The sequence below is a fragment of the Chaetodon auriga genome, chromosome 5 (genome assembly GCF_051107435.1).
Source record: "Chaetodon auriga isolate fChaAug3 chromosome 5, fChaAug3.hap1, whole genome shotgun sequence".
In the NCBI taxonomy this organism is placed as follows: Eukaryota; Metazoa; Chordata; class Actinopteri; order Chaetodontiformes; family Chaetodontidae; genus Chaetodon; species Chaetodon auriga.
The window spans coordinates 24,216,540-24,233,644 of record NC_135078.1 but is presented as its reverse complement, the minus strand read 5'-3'; the positions used below and the strand labels follow the sequence as shown (position 1 = coordinate 24,233,644).

The 17,105-nt window shown below is 44.3% G+C and overlaps 1 protein-coding gene and 6 non-coding genes across 8 annotated transcripts; all 7 read right to left on the bottom strand.

Annotated features, from left to right (window-relative positions):
• Positions 1–54: 54 nt before the first annotated feature.
• trnaf-gaa (transfer RNA phenylalanine (anticodon GAA)) lies at positions 55–127 on the bottom strand. Its single transcript has one exon. It is a non-coding gene; the product is annotated as a tRNA-Phe (tRNA).
• Positions 128–562: 435 nt separating this feature from the next.
• trnai-aau (transfer RNA isoleucine (anticodon AAU)) lies at positions 563–636 on the bottom strand. The gene has a single exon. It is a non-coding gene; the product is annotated as a tRNA-Ile (tRNA).
• A 595-nt stretch (positions 637–1,231) lies between these two features.
• Positions 1,232–1,305, bottom strand: trnai-aau (transfer RNA isoleucine (anticodon AAU)). Its single transcript has one exon. It is a non-coding gene; the product is annotated as a tRNA-Ile (tRNA).
• A 231-nt stretch (positions 1,306–1,536) lies between these two features.
• trnai-aau (transfer RNA isoleucine (anticodon AAU)) lies at positions 1,537–1,610 on the bottom strand. The gene has a single exon. It is a non-coding gene; the product is annotated as a tRNA-Ile (tRNA).
• A 278-nt stretch (positions 1,611–1,888) lies between these two features.
• On the bottom strand, positions 1,889–1,962 carry trnai-aau (transfer RNA isoleucine (anticodon AAU)). Its single transcript has one exon. It is a non-coding gene; the product is annotated as a tRNA-Ile (tRNA).
• Positions 1,963–2,294: 332 nt separating this feature from the next.
• trnai-aau (transfer RNA isoleucine (anticodon AAU)) lies at positions 2,295–2,368 on the bottom strand. Its single transcript has one exon. It is a non-coding gene; the product is annotated as a tRNA-Ile (tRNA).
• Positions 2,369–3,080: 712 nt separating this feature from the next.
• skic3 (SKI3 subunit of superkiller complex) lies at positions 3,081–17,101 on the bottom strand. Of its 2 annotated transcripts, none has more exons than XM_076731430.1 (41): positions 16,958–17,101; positions 16,489–16,589; positions 16,222–16,365; positions 15,879–15,970; positions 15,675–15,750; positions 15,435–15,581; positions 15,160–15,258; positions 14,896–15,004; positions 14,655–14,795; positions 14,442–14,540; positions 14,150–14,274; positions 13,878–13,964; positions 13,493–13,596; positions 13,254–13,380; positions 12,948–13,127; positions 12,671–12,795; positions 12,346–12,596; positions 12,123–12,225; positions 11,828–12,010; positions 11,463–11,610; positions 11,300–11,378; positions 10,969–11,030; positions 10,840–10,896; positions 10,647–10,715; positions 10,194–10,268; positions 9,818–9,959; positions 9,145–9,238; positions 8,962–9,039; positions 8,732–8,856; positions 8,514–8,637; positions 8,088–8,312; positions 7,548–7,620; positions 7,346–7,399; positions 7,053–7,164; positions 6,724–6,852; positions 6,512–6,636; positions 6,181–6,345; positions 5,167–5,319; positions 4,445–4,575; positions 3,549–3,678; positions 3,081–3,385 (listed from the first exon to the last, which is right to left on the bottom strand). In XM_076731430.1, the coding sequence occupies exons 2-41, from the start codon at positions 16,576–16,578 to the stop codon at positions 3,305–3,307; spliced, it is 4,713 nt and encodes a 1,570-aa protein (XP_076587545.1). In that variant the 5' UTR covers positions 16,579–16,589; positions 16,958–17,101; the 3' UTR covers positions 3,081–3,304. The 2 variants fall into 2 exon arrangements, with proteins under 2 accessions (XP_076587545.1, XP_076587546.1); XM_076731431.1 differs by lacking the exon at positions 16,958–17,101 and adding an exon at positions 16,688–16,708.
• Positions 17,102–17,105: the final 4 nt, after the last annotated feature.

The following is a 17,105-nucleotide window of genomic DNA, read 5'->3' as shown; positions in this document are numbered from 1 at the left end:
ATTATTTGAGACTGATAATGTGTCAGCAGGTCAGGTTATTGAAAGGAAAACCTCTGCCGAAACCCGGGATCGAACCAGGGACCTTTAGATCTTCAGTCTAACGCTCTCCCAACTGAGCTATTTCGGCTTCACGTATGGTTAATTGACGGCACTTCATCTCACAGTACGTTCACAGTGAATCCGGATTTATGAGGACGGTGCAGGTGCATCGGGATTGGTCGCAGTTCTCATTATTAGGCTACCAACGCGGCTTTTCCTCTACAGGAAGTTTACCTCGGGAGCAGGTAGAGACTAAAAACAAAGCTCTAACAGAGTGAGTATTGGACTTATGTCTGCCAGGAGGTCAAATCCACGATAACAAATGAATGGTAAATTGCTCCCGAACTGCAGAATCGCAGTGAACCGCTGCCCTCAGACCAGATACTGCAGGTGTTAAGTTCAACAGTAAACCAGGACAAGACATTAAGTTTAACTTGTGAATGTACAAGGGGATCTACAAACTTTGAGGCTGTGTTCAACATACAGATAGGCGTTATTAATCTGACAAGAAAAAAAGAATTTTTGGCCCGTACGGGGATCGAACCCGCGACCTTGGCGTTATTAGCACCACGCTCTAACCAACTGAGCTAACCGGCCACGTTTTAGCGTATCTTGTGACGTCATCAAACCTGCTGTAAGGGAACGGCTGGGTTTTCAAAGCGACTTTTTTTCAGGCAGATACACACAAACAGAAAGAGTTTTCCATCGTACATTACTCTGCAGTTTTTTTTCGAAGGTCAGAGCACTGGGAGTCATAAAATGTAATGGCTTTGTTATCTGAGACCACTACATAGCACAGACTACTGCTTTATAAAAGAATGGAAAAGGACGCAGTTTCTGACAGCGCACTCCGCTGGGTTTTCCACTCTGTCCTACACTCGCCACATCATCACAGCAACAGACTGAGTATTGGATTTTACATTTGTCGGGCGGCCAGAACCATGACAACAAAAGGAGGATAATGTTGCTTCATAATTGATAAATTTCTCTAATCAAACGGTGACTTATCAATTTTTAATGTGATGGTATTTTCCCAACTTGTTTCTGCTGCCCTCAAACCGGTTACTGCTGCCCTCAAACCGGTTACTGCAGGTGTAACTTAAGAGTAAACCAGTAGAGTTTGACGAATGGACCTTTCAGGGAATCTGTAAATTTTCTTTGAGGCAGTGTGTGACGTATGAAAAGCTTCTCTTGGCCCGTACGGGGATCGAACCCGCGACCTTGGCGTTATTAGCACCACGCTCTAACCAACTGAGCTAACCGGCCGACGAGAAGCGTAGTTCGTGACGTCACCAAAACTGCAAATGACACCTATTGTGCGAAATAATACTTGCTGCTGAAATGAAATGAAATAGAGTAGCTTAAATTATTGTCTATATCAAGTTGCAAAACAGCTCCAATTTGGACCTGAAGTTGTCATGCATCGTGAAAGGGTGTAAAGTACCAGTTTCAGTTGACAAATTGTGGAAGTGATGACACTACTTAAATAATAGTAAGTGGCCCGTACGGGGATCGAACCCGCGACCTTGGCGTTATTAGCACCACGCTCTAACCAACTGAGCTAACCGGCCACGGAAAGCACGTTTGTGACGTCATCAAAACTGGAAATGAAACCTATTGAACGGAATTCATACTTTTGCTGGCACAGAATTTGAGATGGTGAAGAGTTACACATCGTGAATAAAACATTAGTTTGAGGAGGTTCCTGAACAGCACGTCACAAGCAGACGTTGTATCTCTGAAATGAAACCCATTGAACAGAATAAAACTTGCTGAGGGAACAGGAAACGACTTATCACTGGGCTTTCCTTCGAATTCATGCAACTGGCCCAATTTGAAAAGTACTCATTGGCCCGTACGGGGATCGAACCCGCGACCTTGGCGTTATTAGCACCACGCTCTAACCAACTGAGCTAACCGGCCATGAAGAGAAAAAAAGCTTCTGTGACGTCATCAAAACTGCACTAAAACCTGTTGAACAGAAAGTAAAACTTGCTGAGGGAACAGAAAACAACTCCCTCACTGATATTTAGTTTTTTGTTTTTTCATTTCAAAGGACCTTATATTTTGCTATATTTATAGAGAAAGTCAACAAAATAACCAACAGTAGTCATAAAACAGCATAATAATGTGGAACGATGGTGTTTATGCTGCTACAGGCTAAGATGTATAGTTGTCTTTTGCTCTAAACTGTATGGAGTTATATTTCTGTGAAAATAATGACAACATCAGTCACACAACTTAAAAATGTCAGTTGGCCCGTACGGGGATCGAACCCGCGACCTTGGCGTTATTAGCACCACGCTCTAACCAACTGAGCTAACCGGCCATGATGACGCCCGCAGATAGTTCTGTATATCAATATAATAGTATATGGAAAAAGTGTCAGGGTTGCATTCCTCACTGACGATAAAATTAGCTCATTTACAAGTTAACATTACAACAAATAAACAATAGCCTTTGTTAACTTACACCAGCTTTTGTGACTCAGTTAGGACTGTCAGGTTACCACTGCAAATATTTTATAACATATCTGATTTTCATATCTTTAACAAATCATACTGCTTCCTTAAGTATTTCAAGTGCAGAACAATTTTCAGATTGTGTGACGATCGCCGGTCATGGGGGCTGGGGGCATCTCAGGTGCCCAGAGACCATGGGGTGTACACCATGTACCATGGTACCAGCATTGCCAGTGGACAGCTCATCATTGCAAATGGCTTTCAGCAGTCATCAGGTAACATGCTGGGGAAGGGCGTGTAGGTCAGTCGTGATAAGAAGGCCATTACATAATAACCCTTCAGATCAGGTGGTCCTCAAGTTACGTGTTGGCCGTGTCAAGGGCAACCATGCCATGCAGTACACCTGGAGCATGCGGGGCTAGACACTGCCTGGGTGCCCCCCCAACTGTGGCATGAAAGCCGTGCCCAGCGGCCTTGAGCAGGATTGTGTGTTCGACCCCAAAAGAACAAGAGGTGGTAGGCACTGCAAAGGCACCAAATATTTGTATGATACTGGTAGATGATGAAGGTGACACAATCTTTATATATTGAGCAAAATGCCTTTATTTCAGCCTGAATGTGGACACTGGTCACTTTATGTGGAGTACATTCTGAGATAATACTTGATTTATTTATTGGATTTGATTTCCTGAATACTGCATTTTAGTGAAGAAGTGCACAAAAGCTGACTTGATGATGAATTTGGCCTGTGGATAAACCCACCAAGCTGCATGATTTCATAACGGCGCAGTTGTAGATAAAATTCAGGATGCAGAAGAGGCAAGCAGCGAATGAAACTTCAGCAGTCTTTGATCTCCATTCATCTGGGCATGTTGCAAAAGGACCTGCAAAACAGATGGGAGAATACGCTCATTGTCAAAGCTGTGGTGAAAGTAAACCACCAATACAGATGTAAGATGACTAGTTTCAGTTTCATACTGTACATATATCACCGCAAAAACGATTCAAACTGGTGTCAGTGCAGGTATGAGGCAGCTACGTGCTCACATTCATTAGTTCTTCGTCGTTTTTGGCATGCAAGTGTCTGAGGAGGTACCAGCTGGCCACCTGCACCACTGTCACAGGGAAGTCTTGAGAAGGGACGTAAACCAGCCTCTCCAACAAACGCCTTGTTTCCCTGCGGAGGACACACACAGAAATGAGCAAAAGCATACTTGTTACTTGTAAACCAAAATAATTTGCATGTCTTTGGATGTCTCGTGCACCCAGGCCAACATTTCGGAAAGGCATTTGTGAATGAAGTGGCAGAAACTTGCTCTGTATAATCCTAATTGTGCTGCCTGTGTTGATGTAAAGACGCACGCTCGTTCGCTCTTGAAAACATAAGGAATTGGACGGCTGCTGATCTGGTTTGTTGTCTCGCTGAAATTACCTGGCACACATGTCCTACTTCTGCTATTCTGGGTTGAAACTCTGTCTGAATCCATAACCGTTCTCTACATTTTCCAATACACAGTAAACAGTAATATTAAACTTGTCTCTGGCATGGAGGGGCCTCTCGTTAAGCTTGGCACGGAGGAGTTCCTGCAGCATATCTCAGTTTTAGCCAGTTCATGATTGGCATAGTTGTCCTCCTCAGCTCTCTGATGAACGTAGCTTTCTAATTAAGCGTCCTGGCAGGCCTGTGGGGTAGTGACAGAAGGCTATTATGTCAGGACAGAAACTTTGTAAATTGCTTAGCAGTTCCAAAAGTACCAACATCTTGAAAAGACAGATGGAGGCATAAATCTGAAGTTTCAGGAATCTTATTAGTCATTTAATCACTTTAGATGATACATGTACACACACTTACACACCATTGGGATAAGATGGTTTTGCATATCTGTGCAGAACAACCCACATGTCTGCAACATGGATGTGCATCTGCAGTGAGAGGCACTGACCTGGCAGCCATCTTGGTCACATACTGGAGCAGGGCCTGGAAAAGGAGGGCCATATGGGACGAGCCCAGCTTCAAGACCTCAGTGGTGGCTTCTAGGATCAGGTCCGACCAGTCGTTCCCTGGGACGCCCGCCTGAGGGGTCAGATCACATGGGGTTGAGATTAAAACTAGCTATAGCAACACAAAATTAAGCTTCATTCACCTGCTAAAATTCTTTTCTAACAATGTTCGTGAAAACCCTGTCTCCTCTGCATAAGTATCTGCTTTCAGAGGAGCAGTGGCTGCAGTCAAAATTAGATGATGAAATGAACTGTATTTAACTATGCTAAGCAGCTGTGGGATCTTCTGTTCTGTGAGCAGTGGACTAAAAACTACATCCCCTCCAGTTATATCACAAAGCTCTTGTTTGTATTTCCACTTGGCCTTGGCTTCTGATCCTGTAATTCTGCTGGATGTTCACCCATCTTTCATCTCCTCTGCCTTGTTTCTGTCCACGTGACAGGGATGCAGGCGGGAGCGGCCTCTAGCCTTGTGTGTCTTCTGGCATTATTCTAAAACACTGAGAGTCCTCGTAGCTAAATTACTCCTGAGACAAAAGAAACATACCATCCTTCCATAGTGCTACCTAAATTTGGAATATATACCACACAAAGCAGTACTGTAGTGGCTGTTTATTATCCTATAATTGGGAATATTTCTGAACTAGATTGAGCAGGGACTCACCATACAGGGTCCGAGGGCGAGCAGGGCTAGTCGAAGCAGGCTGGCGACCTGGCTGCTGTGCACGCCGAGCTGTGAGGCCAGCTGCAGACTCTGCCTGTAAGCCATGACTGCCTGGACCAGCAGGCCCTGGCTACGATACACCTCAGCCAGCCACTGAGAGGAGGAGAGTGATTGCAGGATGATGGACAAGTGGGAGTAGAGGTGAGAATGGGAGATGTAAAGAGGGATGGAGAGGTGAAGGAAGAGAGATTGTTAGAGGCAATGAGAGATAAAGATTAGAGGACAGATTAGAAGGAGAAGAGAGGAGAGAAAGAAGGAGGATGACACAGTTAACATCTGATAATCACTGAAAGGTAATCCTTGCTTAAAACTAGAAAACTACTGGTACAAAAATGTTACTATCTTCAGGTACTAATGACATAGAATGAAGCCAAATTTCTGCTTTATTACTTGCAGAAACAATGAACTCAAACATAAATTTGCTGACTGCACGTTGATTCAGTAATGACTGTATGTTATCTGTCTATGTTTGCACAGAGTGAGACATCGCTCCACGTTTTAACATTTATACTGTAGCATTTGTGGTCATTAGCCATGGCTACAATCTGCCAATATGTTCACGACATGAAAGAGAGAGCCTGGCATCTTTGCTGCTTCTCCCCTGCTGGTAGCAGCCATTTGATGTGAAGTGCAGCTATCTGAGATCTCAAGCAAGGCGCCGAAATGGTCTTCATTAGGCCAGCGTCTCAGTGGAAGCACAACATGGCTTCAGCAACAACATGTTAACATTTCATGACCTCAACATTTAAACATTTCAAGTGACCTGAGTCTGAGACCATCGGTATGTTCAAGCCAATTCCCCCCTTCTGGCTGCAGCTACCACGCTCCTGTTTTGTACAGTCTATGGTACAGCAGTGCGTAAAACAACTGGTGCTTGAAATGAAAGAGTAACAGCTCATCAGTAAATCACTGCAATACAAAGCACTGTCCCGAGTGATGAAGCTGTTCACTTACGTGCCATGCCCCGAGGTTGGTGGGGTTCATCATCACTGTGCTGTTTAGCTGCTCCAGCGCAGAGTCGGGGAGGACAGCACCACCACTGGCAACAAGGAGGCGCTGACACTGCACCTGTCTCAGTGAGAGCAGCACTGCTGGGTGTTCTGGAGAAACATTCAGCACCTGAGACAAAGCAGGCAGAGCGTGAGGGAAAGACGAGGCCACGCTCTGAATGAAACCTGTATCACTTCACCTATTTTCAATTCTGTCTGAAACAACTCTAACCCTCTCTATGATGAAGTAAATCAGAGAACAACGCTGAGGCTGTGTGTGTGTGTTCATATCCCACCTGTGAGCAGAGGGCTTCTGCCTGCTCCAGCTGCCCCCCCAGCATGAGACCAGTCACTGCCTGTTGTAGTACCCAGCCCTCTAGAGTCTGGGCCAGAGGGCGCTCTATCGCCTCCACAGTATGTACTGGGATACAGAAAGGCATCAGCTACACACTCAAACACACAAAAATGTTTAACAGAAGAAAACACACATGCACCAATGCACACACACCTTTCTCAGAAACCACAGACATGAGGGTTTGCTCCAGCCCTTGTCTGCAAGGAGCAGAACCTGAGAGATAACAGGAAGTGTTTTCTGTGTGACAGGCAGCCATTAATCCCGCCCACGCCGCTGGATCATCTGAACGTAGAGAGACAGGAGTGGACACTCAGATCACACAGTTATTCCTTCAAAGGCTGGGGTCAGGTAGCTTTACATCCATCGAAAGGGTGTCACAAAGCTGCCGAAGTTCTATTTACTGTGAACATTACTGGTACATCATTATCTAGAAGAAGGTCCTTACAAAGGTGTATCATACACAGTATACAGTATATTTATACCAGGACAGAGCAGCACAGCTCTCTGCATCGTCTTCAGTGCATTCCTGTGACGGTCCTCTCCAGAGTGTCTCCCACCAGCCAGCTGGTTCACTCCACTGTACAACAACGCCCTCTGCAGGCACACACGTTAAACCAGCTCAATGTCACAGACAAACACGGTGGCACCAGAGTCAATATTTACTCTAACATTATTTTCTTATTTTCATTTATTTTGAATGCTGACACATCTCCAGTGTAAAACAGATTAAACACTATAAATAACAGCCATGTCACCACGAATACAGTCACTTTACCTTTCCTTGGGTCATACTGGAGAGACACGCGACATGACCAGCCACAGCCCCGCCCTGGAATACACAGCAGACAAAACCATGAACCCTTCCACTAGAACTGTCCAGCAAAAGTGGAGGCGGCTCAGTTAAATGTGTGTGAGTGCAGATTTCCTGGGCTTGTGCTTGAGATGTGTGTAATGTTTGTGCTTGTGTGCAGGCTTACATTTGCCTTCCTGGGGTAGTATTGTGGTATCAGTCTGGACAGCAGGGCCCACAGAGATGGGTTTCCAGGATTGCTGTAAATAAAACAGGAAAATAATACAGAGTTAGACTGTGGAAGACTGCAGAATCTGTACCTTAAATACAGGCTTAAATAAACATATCCTAAGAATTACTGAGCATATAAGACGCTGCTACACTGTCCAGGGGACTGTCGCACCTGTTGATAATTCTTCAAGGTATTTAACCAGACTTATGTTCATATTCCTACATGTTCTTTACAGAAGCAGACATTTATATCCAAAAACTCTCCCAAAATGAATGATAATGAGTCCAGTGACACATCCAATCAAACACACTTATTGTGTAATCCTCCACAATATGCACTTGAAACAAAAGGTTAAGTACTAGCCTTCAGTGTCAAAAACGCAGTTTGATCACACTGAAGTTTTGATTGAATTGATCTTTTTCCCAGTCAAATCAGGCTATTGCAGGATTCAGCACATTGCCAGAGCACTCTCAACAATTCAACCAAGCTGCTTGCCTGTGCACAGCCCTGGAGGCCTCTCTTTGCACCGCGCTGTAGTTGCCCTGCAGGGCCAGCAAGGCGCAGGTGAGCAGACACCGCTGCTCTACGACACTCCCAGAGGCTGAACCTTGCTTCAGCAGCTCAGTCAGGGCGGCAGAAGCTAACGTAGCATCGCTGTGGACCAATCCCAGGGCACATAAACACAGCAGGGACTCTGAGATTGGCTCCTTTAACACTAAGCTGTGGAGACAGAAAACAGACAAATGTGTTTTGCTTGCAAGCCAGTATAGTACAAGTATTAGCACAAACTATGCTGGAATGCAGTCAATCAAACCCTAAACTTCAGAGGAACACACACATAAATCACCTTTGTGCAGTATTTTAGTTAGAGGACAAGGACAAACTCCACCAAAACCATAGCAGACAACACTGTGCACTCACCACTTAAACAGCAGAGTCTTGGCTGAGTCTAGGTTACCCTGCCGGTGCTGAAGCAGGGCCAGAGCTGTCAGGATGTAAGCCTTATCCTTTTCACTGGACGCCACAGCCAAGGCACGCTCATAGGCTGCAGCACACACACACACACACACAGCAGTTTACTCACAGTCACTCTGGCATGCAAACACATCTCTGATTTCACTGAGTCTCCCAGTCCTCACCACTGATGCTATCTGGGATGAGCCCTGCCCTGCAGTAGGCCAGAGCCAGCCCAGTCAGATCACTGAGCTCCTGCAGGGGAGTGGAGTTATACACACGCACCGCCTCGTCCCACTGGCCCGAGGTGCTGTAAAAGACACAGTAGGACATACAAAGAATGAAGTTTGGGGTATTTGTTAAGTATTGTCAATGACTGTTAAAGTACTGAAGCAATGAGATGGCAGGCTGTTACCACAAAGCGCGGCCATAGCTGCCCAGAGCAAAAGCCAGCTCCTCCGTTGAGGACTTGGACTGAAGCAGCTCAACAGCTCTGAGGACAAAGATTGAACAACGATGAAATGTAAAAAAACACATATCAAACTGTACAACACATTTTGTCCCTCATTATTTTCTTGGTGTACTGTTCGTGTGATACCTCTGGTAAGCCTGTAAGGCCTGCCTCTTCAGCTGCAGATGCTCGTTCAGGTAGCCAAGCATGATGAAGGCATCGGGGTCAGACTGGATCCTCTCTGAGAGAAAAGAAACAACACCCGTCTCTAACACATCACCCAAACACCTGCCTGATATCAGACAGAACTGTCTCCATCTTTTGTCTGACACTGCCTCCACTCTAACCAATATCCATTTGATTTTCATCTCCACAGACCAACACATACAGCTGAATGTAGCGTCATTTTAACTCAGCACTGATGAGCAGCCATGCCAACATACTGGTACTGCCAGAGTGGAGCAGAGCCAAGTAAAAATAAATGATGATGTGGAGAGAAACTGAGCAGACACACTGTCTGTGTAAAACAAGTGACCGCCTCCAAGACGTTGGGGGTAATTCAGCCAAACAGACCTGGTGTGTGTTCTATGAGGATTTGTGTAAATGTTTTCCAACACTTGTTCACTAATTATTCTTGCCAATTATTTGGTCGCCACTGTTGTTAATACTCCTCCTTTGTTCCGGAGCACAGCTTGACAACAGCATTAGTCCCCCACGCTGCTCACTGGATCGATTGCCTTTTCATGACGCCAGACGAATCAATCCGCTGGGTGGAACGGGCAGATTCAAAGGCACACAGACACACAAACAGATGCTGTACCTGTGTACTTGCTGAGTGCCACCTGAGCAGCGGAGATGGCGTTCATCTGGACTATGTTGTAGCGGTACAGTTCAGAGTCTCTGTTGCTCTTATCCAGCAGGGTGGAACACACCCAGTAGGCATAACCTTTCACTCCCTCCATCTGCCGGACGAAAGATGCGGGGTACAGAGATGCAGATGAGGGAAGGATAATAGCAAGGCTTACACATTTTCTGTTTCATCGTGCTATCACCCCTAATTACTTTCAAGTAGCAGCAAAAGGCTTATAGCTGAAAATTTTGCAGAGTGGCACATAAAACTGAAGCAAAGATGTTATTAGCCAGCTAATTAGCGAGTATTACTACAGCAAACCCAGTGGTTTTGGGAAGTCACACACATGTGTGCTTAATTCAGTGGTGTGCCTGAAAAGATCCATGGTGTCATAGCTTCCCACTCTCTCTGCTATCAGCGCCTGGTAGGAGGACAAGGGGATAAAAAAAAAAAAAAATCATTCAGTCAGAGAGAGACAAAGAGGTCACAGACAGTAATGCAAATTCTTTTAATATAATCAAACCCTGAACTCTACATTTCAGGCATGTGCTAACCAAAAGAACCCCATTACACTGAATTTTAGAATATGGTATCTTTAGCTGCCACCGAACTTGAAATCCTTGCATAGCTAAATGAAATGTATATATATCTGAAAGACAAGAAATGGATTCTTCCCTGTCCTCATTTTATAACTCATTAAAAGCATTACTTACACTTCTTACATGATCCTCATCATTGTGAAACACCCATGCAATGCAATTAAGAAGGCTTAAACATTTTTCTCATGATGTCTTTGTACCTGTCCAATCCAGCAGTTGACATAAAGTGGCTCCAGGGACTGGGCAATCTTAAAGGCCTCATGTGCAAGCTAAGAAAACAAGACCAGGCTTTAACAAAGAAAACATCAGATCCTTGTAACTATGGATTAAATTTTGCTGCTTATAGAACTACATCATAAACAAAATGTACATATAAGAACATTGATCACACACCTCTATGTTGTCCTTCTTCAAATACAGGGTACCAAGGTTTGTCCAAGCAACAACATTCTGTAGAGAGATATTAAAAAGTCACACAAGAACATTTGTGATCCATCACCTGAGCAAATGTGCAGTACGTACGTTTGGTTCGACTTGAATGGACTTGATGAAGCAATGCTGAGCCAGAGCAAAGTTCTCAGAACCTGATGTGACGGAGAGAAAGTGACATGAAATATGGGCATCAGTTCCTGATCAGATCAATAAAAAGCAGTTGGATTTTATCAACTCAAAGTAAAAAAAACATTTTGCATCAATAATCCAACACTGAATAATGGGAGTGCAGTTCATTTTTCATTCATTTTGATCAATTAAATACATCAAAGGGTCAAGTACACCATGACCAACAAATCAATCTGTCCACCAGGTGGGGTAGACAGCTATTATTCAGAGGACTGAGGTAGCATATTATTACCATTGCTGATGGAAATCACTCCCAGGGCACTCCAGTAGCTATGGTTCCCACTGTCCATCATGATCGCCTTTTTTAAACACTGAAAAGAGGAAATAAAACTCTTAATGGACCAACTGTGGGAGCAAACAGTGCAGAACTGTTGTGGTGCAGGACTCTGAATTACCTGCTGGGCCTTCTCTAGCGGCAGAGATGGGGAGTTCTGGTCTTCCTCTGTGAGGTGGGTCAGACTGGACTGGTGATAGTAGTTGAGTCCTAGGTCATACCAAAGGCTGGGGACGTCAGACATCAGCTTCAAAGCACGGGCATAACACCTGCAGACAAAAGCATGCAGCTAATGCTCAGTGTTCAGGCTCTATGATAGGCCCACAGGGGCAGACATTATACTTGAGGGTAACATAAAGACCAATATGCTATTAAAGCTATTCAATGTCAACTTTTTGTTAGTGTACTGATGTTACCAATGTGTGCTTTGGCAGAGCAGCAATGGTATAGGCAGTTTGGAAAATGCATGCCTGTTTGCAGTCATACCTCTCACCCACTTTGAGTGTCTGGGCCTGGTTCAGGGTGTGGGTCTGGGTGTTGGTGTCTAAACCAGTCAGCAGGGCGGGCACCTGAACCCTGGCTCTGTTTGGGGACACGGTGCTGACTGCGGTGCAGGCATCTCCCAGCAGCTTCCACAAACAGGACAGGTCCGGACGCAGCTCAACGGCTCTGATGAGCACAGGAACGCACAGGAGAGATGAATTAAATCAGAGAAACGTGTGTGATGCTGCAGTGTAATGAAACCCTAATTTCACTTTAAAATTTAATGTCTGGTCATTACTTGAAGAGGTTGTGTATGGCTTGCTGAATGAGGTCAATGGCTCCTCCATCTCTGCAGTCTTCCATCAAACTTTTTGCCAGTGCCAGCTGGCACTCCCCCAGACCTGAACAACACATCACACCAATCTGATTCAATGCACGGGTTTAGATATATGAGTCAGAGATAGAAGAGCATTACATTAACCCAAAGTGAAGGTCTTGGATACACTGACATAAACACCAACCTTTAAGAGCAGGAACATAGTCCTGCTGCGCTGTGATCTGCAAGTACTCCGCAACTGCCTCCTTGAACTTGCCCAGGGTCTGTTTGATAGCAGCAGCCTGGTAGACGCTGTAGATGGAGGAGGGTTGAAGCTGATGGGCCTTCCCAAACGCCTTCAGAGCCGCTGTGAAGCTCCGGCGGTTTAGATAGGCCTCACCTAAACACTCCCAACACACCCAGTCCTCGGGGTCTGCCCTCAGAGCTGCCTGCAGGCTATAAACATAAATTAAATGGTCGATACTGCTTCAAAAATATCCTTGATAATGTAGAAAATGGCAAAGCCTTACTCAGCTGTAGCTTGCTTATGCTCTCCGACTTTCAGGTAGTACAGCCCTCGTCTCATCCAGGCCCACTTAGCTGAGCCTGGAGTGGCTTTCTCAATCACTGACTGAAGCAGTGCCAAGGCAGTGTCCTGTGGCATTTAGGGAAGAGGAGGGGAGAATAAAAAGTGAAGAAAGGGAAAAGAGGAGCGAGGAAGGAAACATCATTACAAAATGGCAAAACTGTTCATGAACGTCATGGCTTTTCATGGAGTTTGCGTCTATTTGGTGCAAATCCACTTACCATGTCGTTCTGCTCCATACTGAGATCCACTGAGGCGGCTCCAGACTCTGCATCGTCGTTGTCCAGCTCAAACGCCCTCTTATAGCAGCCTCGTGCCCGGCCGTGATCGTTTGCCACCTCTCTGTAATAATGTCCAAGGTAGCGAAAAACACAACCAAGGTGTGGGTCCAACTTTGCAGCCTGAAATGGACAAATGAAGCTTTCAGGATGCAATTCTATACTCGACTTGTGGCATTTTTAAAATTAATATGTAGTGAAATAGAAAATCCCTTTGCCTACCAAAATTTCAATAATAACTGCACTGACCTTGAGCAAATGTGTATGGGCTTTGCTCCGGTCTTTACGGGTCTCCTCTCCCATGTCCCAGTAGAGTTGGCCCAGCAGGAAGTAATACTCTCCACAGCCTGGGCTTAGGGAAGCCGCCTTTAGGAAACTTAACAGCAGAAATGCAAAAGAGGAAAGTTTACTCAGGAGAAATGAACCTTTTTGTACCACAAAAATGATTTTAACTAGATTTAAGACACTGGAAGGAAAACAGTCTTCACCTCTCCTCTGCCAGCTGCTGCTGGCCCTGAGCCAGATGTGCCTGTCCTCTCAGTACCAGCCCCTGAGACAGGTTAGGATTCGAGGCCAGCAGGTCTGATGACACCTACGGAAGACACGAGTTTAATTTGTCTTGCTTTTTTATTTAATCTTTATTCAATCAGGAAGTTTCAGCAAGATTAAGATCTGTTTTCTGAGAGATCCTGTCCTCATTTTCCATATATTAAAACAAGAGGATGGAAATTTATCAACAAGTCTTCAATTCTGAAAACTGGCCAAAGTTACATATTTAATGAATAATTTACTGCAATACTGAGCCTCCCATAGTATCATATAATAAATCTGACACCCTCACAGACAGAATTCAGGAGGTAAACGGTTTTCAACCTTTAGTGCTTGGTCAACTTGTCCCTTGTTGAGGCACGCACGACCTTTCAGGGTAACTAGAACTGGGTCTTTTTCAGCACCTGGGATCTAAAAGAAAAGAGAAAAGAAAGACAACAAACAATGATATGATATTTACTTTGATATTATGCAGAGCTACACATGTATGTTCAAGTTTGCAACAACAAAATATCTTCATACGACACCCAGAATAGATAATGTAGTTTTTACAGCTGCATTACTTATTAAAACAGAGTATTCGTCAGTCACTTTACCTGTGAAAACGTCTCCAAAGCCTGGTCTGCAGCTGTCTCTTCTCCACTCCTGACTAAAGCCTCTAACTTCAGCTTAAGCAGTTTGACCCTAAGCTCCGTGTCTCCGGAAACACACATGGTCACACCTAATAGAAGCACACACACACAGTGAAGTTCAGTATCTGCTTCAGGAGCTAAAGACGGCTGCACTTGTCTGATTGGACATATTCTGTTAGACGAGCTGGATCAGTGGTTACATGCTGGTGTGGGGTCATCTAGATAACTACAGTGATATACAGCAGACGAAACATACCTTGAGAGCATGATTTAGCACTGTCTGAGTATTTCTGCATTTTAAATTGAGCTTCAGCCAGGCTGTACCATCCTGTACTCGAGCTCATTTTCTTCAACCCTAATAAAACAGGAGAGACAGATCATGGGAAGTTAGTATAAAAATCATAGATGGACATTAAGTGTCTATCTCAGAACCAAACAGAACCGAATCCTTGTTGATGTGCAAAATAACCTTGTGCAAGATCCTTAATGGCATCTTGATACCTCCCCTCTCGTAGTGCTTTGGTTCCCAGACCCAAGTGACCTAATCCACTGTTAGGAGCCAGCTTGAGGAGCCGGGAGAAACATCTGACTGCATCCTCGTTCTGAACACCTTCACATAAAAACATAAGAGTGAGAATGAGAGCAAAAGTCAAAGATTCCCCTCAATGCCTGAATATCTTATCGAATGAAACTCAACAACAGTATCTTACCTGTTTTGAGGTAGTGAGAACAAAGGACTTCAAGAGGATAACTTTGGTTGGGGTAGAGGCACAGCATGGACTCACACGCCTCTTTCATTTTGGCTTCTTCATGTGGCAGCTGCAGTGAGGGGAGATTCATGATGAGCAGCCAATTAAGACAATATCTGTACAGGGACAAGTATGAGGTGGCCCACGATTTTTCAGAAACATGACCACTCTCTAATCCTTGACTTTCTGTGGTGGTGACACAGACATCAGATGAGTCGCACTTACATTAGAGAGACATTTGACATAGTCAGCTGAGACCTTCTTGTGTTCCTCTCCTGGTACAGGATCCATGAGAACCATAGTCTTCTCAAATGCTGTGATCAACTGATAACCACAAGCAGACAAAACAGTTACCAAAGGGTGGACGACTTAGAGATGTGGTCACTAAACAACAGCATTAAGAAAATCTATAAGGTTGTCAGTGAATGGGAGAAATTGGAGCTTCTCACTTCAACAAGTTAAGGGAAATCTCTGTTTACATGCAGTCTTTACACTCTTACATGCTGCTGAGTTTCATTGTCCTGTTCGTCCTCATTAAGGCAGTCTGAAAGGAGTTGGGACATCTGCTGCCATAGCTGCAGTAGCTCTTTCTTGTCCACGGCCTCTTCCTCTTTCAGCTGAAGGAGCTGCAGCCAAACCTTTGCCAACTATGTTCAAACACACAAATGTATTCAGATGTGTGACAAGAACACAAAACTGTTTCTCTTTTGTCACCGTACATGTGCCTTTAAACTACGTACCTTTAAATATTCTTTGTCAGACTGATAGTTATCTGACAGCTTTCTGATCGTCTCATAACATTTACATTTGTCAGAGCTGTTAATGGAGGACAAAATGAGAATCAATAAGAAGACAAAACAAATGTGGGAAACCAGTCAAGGTTTGCACAAGCACAACTTCCTTTGCAGCTGTAAGACACATCCTGAAGGTTTTTTCAATGTTACCTTGCATACAGATCAACAAGCTTCTGATAGACGTTAGGCAGCTCGGCTTTGAAATCCCACTGATCGGTCTTCTCATAAAGATTTGCCAAGCCCTAAAAACACAAATGCATTCATTTGACACAGTTTATAGGAGTTACACAGTATGACAGTCAACATCCTCAGCAGAAATTAACACATTTTAAAGGACTGAGCCTTTCAACAGTAGCATCCAGGAGGAAATGAATTGGTTTAATTTACAAGCACACACTGAGCAAATGGTTCGCTCTCAGTGTAAGACATGCAAAGTGTAGTTAGTACAAGATGTTGACCAGCAAGCAGTGTCCACTGCATTCTCCCACCTTACCTGCCATGCCAGAAGCTGCTCGGGCTCCAACTCCACAGCCTTTTTATAGGCTGTCTGAGCCTGATCTGGTTGCTCGAGTTCACTGGCTGCTAGGCCGATGAACACCCATGCATTATAATTGTTCTTCTCAAGTTTCAAAACAGCCTAAAACCACAATGAAGAGAGCAAAGTCAGCTATACATCGTCTCATTCAGCACACAGACTCACCGGAACAGACGCTCATTAAACACCTCCCTTCTGTTAGTATCTGAATCTGAGATACTTTACCTTGCAGTGTTTCAGAGCTTCTTTGAACTCTTTGTTCTTTATGGCCTCTCTCGCACTTTTCAATGCTGTTTTCACTTCTTTGCTAGACATCTTGTAATTATCTGAAACAAAGACAAATATAAAAATAAGCATCGTCACATTACGAGTCAAAAATAATAGTTGGAGGCCGTTAAGCTAACTAGCTAAACGAACTTAGAACATGTCAAGCGTTTTTCTCGACGTCCGTATGAATGAATGAGATAAAACTAACGCTATTTACTTGACAACAAACGTCTGCATTGCCTGCCAAATAGCCGTGATGTACCTGACTTGACTTGACCAGTTGACTTGATAATGAACATTCGTTAGCTAAGTTTGAATTAACTGTTAGCAGTGTTAGCTAGCTCTCGTTAACATACTATTTAGCATTAGCTGTAAGCTTGTCAGAGCCTCTAAACTTTGTATTTCAGTACAGAAACTGGTTCCGAACCTTTATAGATGCATACAATAATACTGATTTAGTTGCTTGAGGTGTTGTCCATGTAGGTTTGCCAAAAGAGACCAAAAGTTGAGCAAACCTACTGTTTACGTTTACAGCTTCGTTACACTGCTACGTAACACGGAAGTGAAAGATGTAG

Excerpts from the sequence above, each read along its gene's own strand:
- skic3 (XM_076731430.1), bottom strand. The coding sequence starts at position 16,578 with ATGTCTAGCAAAGAAGTGAAAACAGCATTGAAAAGTGCGAGAGAGGCC. Across the intron at positions 12,597-12,670 it reads CATAAGCAAGCTACAGCTGA|CCTGCAGGCAGCTCTGAGGG; the intron begins GTAAGGCTTTGC and ends TTATGTTTATAG. Across the intron at positions 3,386-3,548 it reads ACGACGAAGAACTAATGAAT|GTCCTTTTGCAACATGCCCA; the intron begins GTGAGCACGTAG and ends TCTGTTTTGCAG.